This window comes from Dromiciops gliroides, chromosome 2, assembly GCF_019393635.1.
Source record: "Dromiciops gliroides isolate mDroGli1 chromosome 2, mDroGli1.pri, whole genome shotgun sequence".
Classification (NCBI taxonomy): domain Eukaryota; kingdom Metazoa; phylum Chordata; class Mammalia; order Microbiotheria; family Microbiotheriidae; genus Dromiciops; species Dromiciops gliroides.
In genome coordinates, this window is record NC_057862.1 from 238,368,188 (window position 1) to 238,378,259 (window position 10,072).

Consider the following 10,072-nt stretch of genomic DNA (forward strand, 5'->3'; position numbering starts at 1 on the left):
CCCTGTAATAGAGACTCGAGGAGAAAGGAGGCCGAAGCATTGATTTTATTTCTTTCGAAAGAAAGGTGCACCACACTCACTGGGACAACCAGGAGGTGTGACACACCGGGATTAGAAATCAAGCAGTTTTTATACTTTTTACAGACATCTAATTTGAGCAAAATGCGGTAATTGGGTTCAGCAATAAATCATTCTCCTGGAATGTTCAGCGATTACTTATTTTGCAACATTTTCAGTTTCCGCAACAACTTTATCATGTCTACGTAATGTCTCGGTGCAGACTCTTTGAAACAATTTTTAAGTTGATATGCCTATATTTAGAAAGGGGGATAGTAGCTTCCCATTATTGCCTCTCTCTAGAGAAAAAATAGATAGAGAGAAATAGGGGGCTCTAAAGGGCTTTAAGACTTTGAGATCAGATCACTAGGCCGAAGGGGGGGCACTTTCCATCTCAGTGGAGGGTCATATCCATATGTCCCTCTCAATATGTTGATGAAGAAAAGACTTCAGTCAAACATTCTTGGGTCCAGGGAGGAACCCCTTGGAGATGAGCTTACTTTCTTGTTATTAAATACTGTAGTACCTTGACATCCTTAAAGAGCAAGACAAATGACGCTTTCTTGTCATATAAAAAGCATGGTCATGAAATTATGGCTATGGTGGGAACAATATCCTACCCCCTACCCCTGTGCAAGTTAGGCTAGTTTTTCCTTAAATGGTATTGAAGCTATATTCCAGACTTGACTGGATCAGGGGACTAAAGGCTTAGGCTCTTAACATTACTTCCTGGTTGCCAGAATACAAATCAGCCATGAGTAGTTCCACAATGCGTGGCTGGTGGAAAAGAAGGGCAATTCAGATAAGGGTGATTCATTTAGCTGAGTCAACTAAAGGTGTCCTCAGTGACCATCCTTGTTGAATATCCTTCTCCTGCTATTCCTAAATAAAGCTCCTTCCGTTAACTGTTGATTGACTCACAAGTGTCTCATTTTGTTCCAATTTTTGTTGTTGTTCAGTTGTTTCAGTCATGTCTGATTCTTCATGACCCCATTTGGAGTCTTCTTGGCAAAGATACTAGAGTTGTTTTCCATTTCCTTCTACAGCTCATTTTACAGATGAAGAAACTGAGGCAAACAGGGTTAAGGAACTTGTCCAGGGCCACACAGCTAATAAGTGTCTGAGGCCAGATTTGAACTCAGGTCTTTTTGTTCCAGTATCAAACATAAATTACCAGGGGATTGCCTTGAATCACATCCAGCCCAGAACAATAGGTCCTAGACCAACAAGCTACATTTTGTTATGGAAGGTAGAATCTTCACTCTTGAGATATTTTTGGAAGAATATTTGAATTTGCTCCCAACTGTCCACCTGTGCCATGAAGTGAGCCTTTGACTCACCTCCACAAAAGACCCCTTGGCCCACCACTGCATGCACCGTCATTAAACATGGAGGAAAATAAGGGGGTTCGATGCAATGGCCAGTCTTTGGATAACAGATGATCTGAGGTTTTTCCTTACCATGAGACTGTAACCATTCAGAGGCTATATATGCATAGGATTCACTCTTCCAGTTATGATCATCTTGACCAACAATGAACAAGAAAGGACCCTGGGCCTTCTCTATTGGGATGAGGCTTTGGCTGTTGTGCTTCTCTAATGGGTTACTCCAAATATCCATGTAATCTATAAGGCCTGACTCTGTGACCTTGTATCTCTTTGGGTCATTTTTAACATCAAGAAGAGTCATTTCCCTATAGTGCAATGGGGTAATTGTGTTGGCCACACAAGCATTTATAAGCACTGTGGCTGTGACACCTTTCAGGAAGGAGGCCATGGAAAGACACAAGTCACCCCCTTTGGAGAATCCAAGTAGCCCAATGCCAGGACCTTTCACCTGATAGAAGATAGGAGAGAAATAAAGCCATTATTGTAGTCAAAAATAGAAGAAATAACAAGGTGATTTCTTGAAGTAAAAAGTCCTAGGTCTGAATCCTATGTCTGACATTTACTAGTTGTTTGATCCTAGACAAATTACTTAGCCTGAAACTCAGTTTCCTCATCTGTAATATGAATATTTAAAAAATGTTTGCATTACAGGGGCAGCTAGGTGGCGCAGTGGATAGAGCACCAGCCCTGGAGTCAGGAGAACCTGAGTTCAAATCCAACCTCAGACACTTAACACTTACTAGCTGTGTGACCCTAGGCAAGTCACTTAACCCCAAATTGCCTCACCAAAAAAAAAAAAAAAGTTTGCATTACTTACTTATTCACAGTGTTTTTTAACCAATGTAGTTATATTCCACCCTCTGCTATTGAATCTTTTATTCTCTTGGATTATTGTGATAATTTGCCTTGCTAACTTCAACCATAGAATAGTTCTGCCTTCCGTCTTCATGAATACTCATGTGCTACTGAAAGGAACTAAAGGAAGTCACAGACTTCTGGATATAGCAAAGTATGATCTTCTACAAGAAGATAGATGGATGGATGGATGGATGGATGGATGGATGGATGGATGGATGGATGGATGGGTGGATGGATGGATGGATAGATGGATAGATGGATAGATGGATACAGATAGGAAGAACATGGCCCTTGACCTTCAGTAGAATATAAGCTAATAGATGGAATAAGGTGAAAAGATAAGAGTTTCATACTTTAAAAAAATCTGTAATTTCACTTTTGTGGCTATTCCTTCCATCAACATATAATACAGGGGGCAGCTAGGTGGCGCAGTGGATAGAGCACCGGCCCTGGAATCAGGAGTACCTGAGTTCAGATCCGGCCTCAGACACTTAACACTTACTAGCTGTGTGACCCTGGGCAAGTCACTTAACCCCAATTGCCTCACTAAAAAAACAAAACAAAACAAAAAAACCAAAAAAACATATAATACATTAAGGGACTGTTTCATGAGTTGCTGTAGCCAAAAAAAGTAATTATCTTTTTCTTGTGAGCCTCTCCAAATTGATCAAACTAGGATTCTGACCTAGCTTTCTCATTATGGTATTGTGTTGGGTGAAGGATGAAATGACTGAGGAAACAAAGGTTTGAGCTTTTGAGTATATTGATTTATTAAGCAATGCATGCTAATTGCCTAACAAATTGGGACCAAGCCCCTCAGCTTATAGCCCTGAACCCTGAATACAAGGGGAGACAGACTTTTATGCATTAAAACAATTAATCAAATAAGACCAATTAATTAAAAGAAAACTATTAGGGGCAGCTAGGTGGCGCAGTGGATAGAGCACCAGCCCTGGAGTCAGGAGTACCTGAGTTCAAATCTGGCCTCAGACACTTAACACACACTTACTAGCTATGTGACCCTGGGCAAGTCACTTAACCCCAATTGCCTCACTAAAAAAAAAAAAAAAGAAAAGAAAAGAAAAGAAATGAAAAGAAAACTATTAACCAGGATACAAAATTAGGTAATCTGGTTTCTAATTGGAGGAAAGATTAAAGACTTTCCAAGTTGGGAAGGGAAGAAAGAACAGGTACAATTCCCTGAAATCAGAAAAAGAGGTGACCTGCTCCCCCCCCCAAGTGTCTCTATTTAATTAAAGAAAAATGGAAACAATAACCGATTGACCAGAACAGGGTCATTTTTCAGATAAGACATATGGGTTGCTTGAGATATATAATTGTGAGAAAACTCTTTACATCAATCTTCAGTTCTGATTGGGTTTCTGGTCAACATAACTTGGATCCTTAGTTAAGGATCTCTAAGCATAGTAGAGGTAGTCAATCCAGTTTCCCATCCATGCAGGGATAGGTTCAAACAAGGCAATAAAGTTTTCCCACAATTCCCATAATCGAATAGAGTTTTTTCACAAGACAGTAATTGGACTAGACACATAACTGATTAGAAAGGGAACTGAGCTAACTCCAGAATTAAGTCACAAGATGGAGTTGGTATGGTTTACTCCATTCCCACTACTACTTGTTCTGATTTCCTCGGTGTGAGAAAATGGGTAGTTATCTCCTCTCAATGACCATACTCCTCCTGACCTGTTTGTAGGACAAAGGTCTCAGATCCCCTTCTCCCCCTCAGGCTAACAAAATCACAGGGTTCAAGGAGCCCTCATCTCAATAAGGTCCGCTCTGGAGTGGTGTCCATATAAGGAAGTATAAGGTCCACTCCTGAGTTATGCCCATACAAGGAAGAGGGGTGGGAATACTGTGTTCCAATTAGCTAGTTTTTGCGAGTAGATTGTAACCCTTGAGTAATCGGACCAGTGATGAAAAAGGGGAGGGTCCATTCTTGTTAGGGACTAGGTTATAAAACAGGACCTTCGAGCCCCCTTTCTTTGCACCCACTAGCTGCACACTAGGGTGCCTCCTTCTCACAAGAAGGAAATAAAAGAGCCTTTGTCACATCGCTGCTGAGTTCCTGAGAATTATTGAGAAGAGGATGGTTTTTCCCTCACACTCAGTATGGAGATTTGGGGACCTCAAATATTCTGTCAAAAGAGTACTATCTCCTGGGGCCAGCTAGGTGGCCCAGTGGATAAAGCACCAGCCTTGGGTTCAGGAAGACCTGAGTTCGAATCTGGCCTCAGACACTTGACACTTACTAGCTGTGTGACCCTGGGCAAGTCACTTAATCCCCATTGCCCTGAAAAAAAAAAAAAAAAGAGTACTATCTCCTGCAGGTCTCAATCTCAACTCACCTGGAAAAGTTTCCAGGAGGGACTCAGCAATAGCTTGCTCTCAGAGGGCCAGGTTAAATAAGAAATGTACAAACTATGCTACGTTTCAGAGTATCTTCCGGAGCATTCTCCCTGCCAAAAAGTGAGAATTATCAGCTGATAATTTCTTGGCTTGTCTTAATGTTAATTTCATTCTTCAAAAGTAGAAGAAATGACATGGAGAAATGCTATTCTGGAGCTGATTCTCACCAACAGGAGAAAATTAGTTGCTAAAACAAAAGTGATGGGAACCCTGTGGGGCCATCACATCTTAGAAGAAATCATGACACAGTCTAACATGCACCCTAGATTGTGGGAAAGAAGATTTCAAAGAGTTCAGAGAAAGGATAGGGAGTGTGCCATGCCCTAAAATTCTACAGAACCCAGGATGGGGTTATGGAGTGATCAAGGATGAAATTTGGAACATGTGTAATGATAGACTGGGAAGCATGAGCAGCACGCTCAGCTAATACAATCTCCAGGTAGAAGAAGATGGAGGACCTGCTTCTAGAAAGGCACGATGATGTGTATAAGAGAAGGGCCTTGTTTCCCTCCCCAATTCGAAGCATGCAGAGGCATCTGTAACTGGCTGTGTCCTGCTAACTGCATGACTAAGAAGAACCTTTCTGATTGGCTGTGGAGTTGGAATTGGGTGCATTCAAAAGGCACTAAACAGGGGGCAGCTAGGTGTTACAGTGGATAAAACACCAGCCCTGGATTCAGGAGGGCCTGAGTTCAAATCTGGCCTCAGACACTTGATGCTTACCAGCTGTGTGACACTGAGCAAGTCACTTAACCCTCATTGTCCCGCAAAAAAAAAAGGCACTAAACAGTGAAAAGGAGTCCTTTGCTCTTCTTTTTCCTTGCCTAGTTTGGATTTAAGCAGAGGTGAAGCAATAATGGAAATAGCTACGATTCAGTGAGCTGCAAAAGGTCGGAATGGTTTTTTTTGTTTGTTTGTTTTGTTTGTTTGTTTTAAAGGACTGGGTTTTACAGTCACCTAGCCCACCTGTAAGAGTGAGGTCAAAGGAATGACCTGAGGGGCACAAAGGGAGCCGAAAGGAGGACACATTCAGTATCTCTGCTGCATTTGGAAGTGGTGAGAGGAGCAATATATAGAAACTGATTTAAATTTGATTAGTCTTGGGGAACAAGGTAGCATAGGGGAGAACGTGCCCCTTAAGTACTGGGGGGAAACATTTGTACTTCCATTCTTGCTATGGCTTTGAAGTAAATATCTGCTCACAAAAGCTAATTGATGTTATTTGGTTAAAAGCACCTAAGGGACAAATCACTGGCAGCTAATAGTGGGGGAAACTACCCTAAAGGGAGGCTTGAGCCAATAGCATTAAAGGAAGGCACCTCCAGACCCTCAGGGGTGCTCCTAAGGACCCTGAGGAAATATAGCTGTAATCACTCTAAAAGAATAAATACACATACATATACAATGATAAGTTTCTTTCATATAGAACCTACAGAAACAATATACAGTCCTGAGGAAAAAGAAGGCATTTTTGAAAGATTGATGTGGCTCATCATTGACCAAACTGGATTTTTTGAAAAAGAAGCGTCCAGAAGGTGAAAGCAAGGGTGGTAATAAAGGGTAAATATAGAAATGTGCCATAGTTGCGTAAGAATGGCATCATTCCAAAGTTTATAAATAGCCGAGAAAGGCTTCAGTTTGAGGACTAGGTTTGGTTTTTTTTTTTTTTGTTTCTGTTCTTGTTTGTTTTTAATTCTCTTGGAGTAAAGAGGATGATCAAAAAAAGGGAAAGGTATTTACTACTACAATCAAGAGTTCCAAAGGGAGATGGTTAAATGATGTCCCAAGGGACTGGAGAGATTGATGTGAATAATTACTTCAGAAACTTTCACTGTCTTACCATAAAATAGTTCTCCCAATGGAACTTCTGGATAATAAATTAAAAATTATAATAATAGTTTTAAATAAATAAATAATGGTAAATCTTTCTGTTCCCCTATATCCTACCTTCCTCCCTCCTCAAATCCCATTTGGCCCAGCCTCAGAGTATCCATTCATATCCATACCTCTGGATGCTGCAACATGTAGTTCAGGGCCTCTTCAAAATATTCCAGATGTAAATCATTCAACCATTGGGGGAGATCTTCAAATCTGAAATAAGCTAGAGCAAGCAGAGCAAAGCCATGTCCAGCTAGCAAGCTGGCTCTATATTCACAGAGACCACCTCCACTTCCATATAGGTCAATGATCCCCGGAAAAGGCCCTGCTCCTAGAAGAGGTAACAAATTGGAAGGATTCTTTAGTCCCAAGAGACAAACTTAAATTACAACACTAGGACCTGAAAGTAAAGACAACAGATTTAGACCATGTCTTTGATTTCTTTTTATTTTATTTTATTTTTTAGTGAGGTAATTGGGGTTAAGTGACTTGCCCACACAGGGGCACCTAGGTGTCGAAGTGGATAGAGCACCGGCCCTGGAGTCAGGAGGACCTGAGTTCAAATCTGGCCTCAGACACTTGACACTTACTAGCTGTGTGACCCTGGGCAAGTCACTTAACCCTCATTGCCCTGCCCTCCCCCCCCCCAAAAAAAAATTAACTCAAGTGTTTCTGGGAATTTATAAGTGTGAGCAATGTCTCTTCTGGCACAGACCAAAAAACTGTTCTCTTTTTTAACAAATGGTTTCATAAGTTGTCCAGGACCCCCCAAAAATACTCTGGTGGTCAACCTTCTGGTGATGAATTTCTCTTAATTTAGTGAGGCTGGGCATTCATTATTGGGGTCCATACTTAAAACTTGACAAACTTAGTTAGAGCTTCCAGGTCTTACAGCATAACAGCAAAGCCCTTGAGAACTTGGGGTCACACATTTGTATGTATTCTGTGCTGTCTGTGTGCAAATTAGAGTGTAAGCTCCTTCAGGGCAAGGGTGGGCATTTTGGTATCCCCAGCACCTAGTAAAGTGCCTCACACAAAGCTTGTTGATTGGTGAGGTAGAAATGTTGAAAAATTACTTAGGTGCTTGCTTGTACTTAGGTGCTTGCTGGATATAGTCATCTTTTATCAGCCATGACTGTAGCAATGATATGTTAAATTAGATATAGTGAAAAGTCAAAATAATAATGACAGCTAACATTTATATTAAACTTTGAAGTTTGCAAAGCACTTCACAAATAATATTTCATTTGATCCTCACAACAATCCTTGGAAATAGGCACTATTTTACATATGGGGAAACTGAGGAAAACAGATTAAGTGACTTGCCCACGGTCATACAGCTAGGAGGTCTCAAAATCAGGATTTGCACTCAGATCTTCCAGACTCAACACTCTAGCTGCATTAGTATTGCAACAGATTAAGAGAAGTATAAAACACAATGGGCCAAGAAAAAAAATATTTCAGCTGTTGTCCTCTGTTAGAACTAAATTGTGGGGGCAACTAGGTAGCACAGTGGATAAAGCACTGGCCCTGGATTCAGGAGGACGTGAGTTCAAATTTTACCTCAGATACTTGACACTAGCTGTGTGACTCTGGGTAAGTCACTTAACCCTCATTGCCCTGCACCCCCCCCCCCAAAAGAACTAAATTGTGGAGTGTTTCAAATGACAGGATGATGAAACTGGACTTTATTCTATAAACAATGGGTAAACCATTGAAGGTGTCTAGACCCAGGAACAGACATGGAAAAAAGATAGATTCCTGGCAATGGTGTACAGAAAGGACTATAAAGGTCCAGAGGGGGAAACTGAGATTTCCTTTGGTTTTCAAAAAATGAAAAATCACAGAAAAAAATTTGGAGAAAAAGTTTCCCTTCCATACCGTGCCCTTCAGTTCTCCTCCCTATTTCACATGCATTCACAAATCTACTTATGAACACTAAGGTGATCATTTTATGTGCAGACTAAATTTTAGATAGATAATTCATTTGTGTCCCTAAACAGACAGTGTCTTCTTAGGTCTCCCTAAAGGGACTAAACAGTTTCATATTTCATAATTTTCATTAAAAACAAACCTAGCCTTCCCCATCCATGAGTTTTAATTTTCCCCAAATCTTAAACCTCTCCTCAGTAGGAACAATACCAGAAACCAATTTACATCTGTTTTGAGCGGATTATATGTGTATAATCTAATCCCTGACAGGTATCCAAATTAGGAACTCTCTGGGCTCCAATCTCCTTGCCAGTTTGGTCCTTAAGGAAGCAAGTAGAGCACGGCTGACTCAAATGGTCATGAAAACATGGATTTAAAATTGGAAAGGTCCTCAAAGCCATTGAGTCCAACTCCCCTTATTTTACACATAAGGAACCTGAGGCCAAAGACGGCAAATGACTTGTCCAAAGTCACACAGGTTGTCAGTGGCATTGACAGGATTTGAACGGAGATACTGTCCCTTTAGAGCAAAAGCTCTCTCCCATTGTCCCCAGGCATCTAAAAAACGTAACTGCTTCTTCAGGCACCTAAAGAGAAATTAATAGAATCTGGTTAAGGTTCCTAAGGGAGGTGTAAAAGCATTAGGATGGAGCTACAAAATGGGATTTAGAAAATCCTGCTGGGGGGAATCAGGGAGCTTGGGGAATACTTTGGAAGAATTTGTAACATCTACTGCCCCTACATTCCAACCCAGTAAAAAGAAAATGGGTAAGGCTGGTATTGCAAAGACAAGCATGAGATTCCAGCAACGCACCCGGAGGCAGGAAGAGGGTGGCCCGCATGCTGCCCTCTCGCACCGGAATCCTCTTCACCCCCGGCCCCAGGAAGCTTCGCTCGTGGACTACTTGGGCCAGAAGCTTCGTGGGCTTGGGGTCGTGCCCCTCGTACACCTCCAGGTCCACGCGGAAAGGGGTCTGCACATCCCGCTTCACCAGTCTTTCAAGGGGTTTCTCGGACTGCAGGGTCCGGAATAACCCCATAGGCTCCACGCCGCTGTAGCTGCCCCCCAGAGAGGGCGCCCGCGCCAGGTCCAGCTGCCCGCCCGCGTCCGCCTGGTAGCGGGCAGACGACTGGAAGAGCACCCCTTTCTCATCGCAGAGGGAGGCGCGCAGGGTGACCGGCTGGGCCGGGGCCAGACCGTGCACCGCGATCTCCACCGGCTCATCCCACAGGCAGCGGGACCCGGGAGTCAAGTTCAAGATCACGGCCATTGAAACTGACCTTAGGGACCCAGGAGTACACAAAGAGGAAATGAAAGGGATAGTCCTCTCATTCCCATTGACTCCCCCGTGGGCGGAATCTCTTGAGCGGTCCAATAAGCTTCTGTAAAGGCGACAAAGCTCCCGCGGAGAGGTGGAGCGGGATTGGCCACCTGTAGAGTTCAAAGTCCTTCCCTCTTCGTTGTTGTTCAGTGGTTTTCAGGGAAAATACTTATAATGCAAAGGGGTTGGGAAAGGCTTCTTGGAAATGAT

General features: G+C 42.4%; 1 protein-coding gene across 1 annotated transcript; it reads right to left on the minus strand.

Annotated features, from left to right (window-relative positions):
• Window positions 1-362: 362 nt before the first annotated feature.
• Window positions 363-9,852, minus strand: LOC122742471 (acyl-coenzyme A thioesterase 6-like). Its single transcript, XM_043986742.1, has 3 exons — window positions 9,355-9,852; window positions 6,737-6,939; window positions 363-1,893 (listed from the first exon to the last, which is right to left on the minus strand). Exons 1-3 carry the CDS (start codon window positions 9,809-9,811, stop codon window positions 1,288-1,290), a joined length of 1,266 nt encoding a protein of 421 aa, XP_043842677.1. The 5' UTR covers window positions 9,812-9,852; the 3' UTR covers window positions 363-1,287.
• Between the last annotated feature and the right edge of the window lie 220 nt (window positions 9,853-10,072).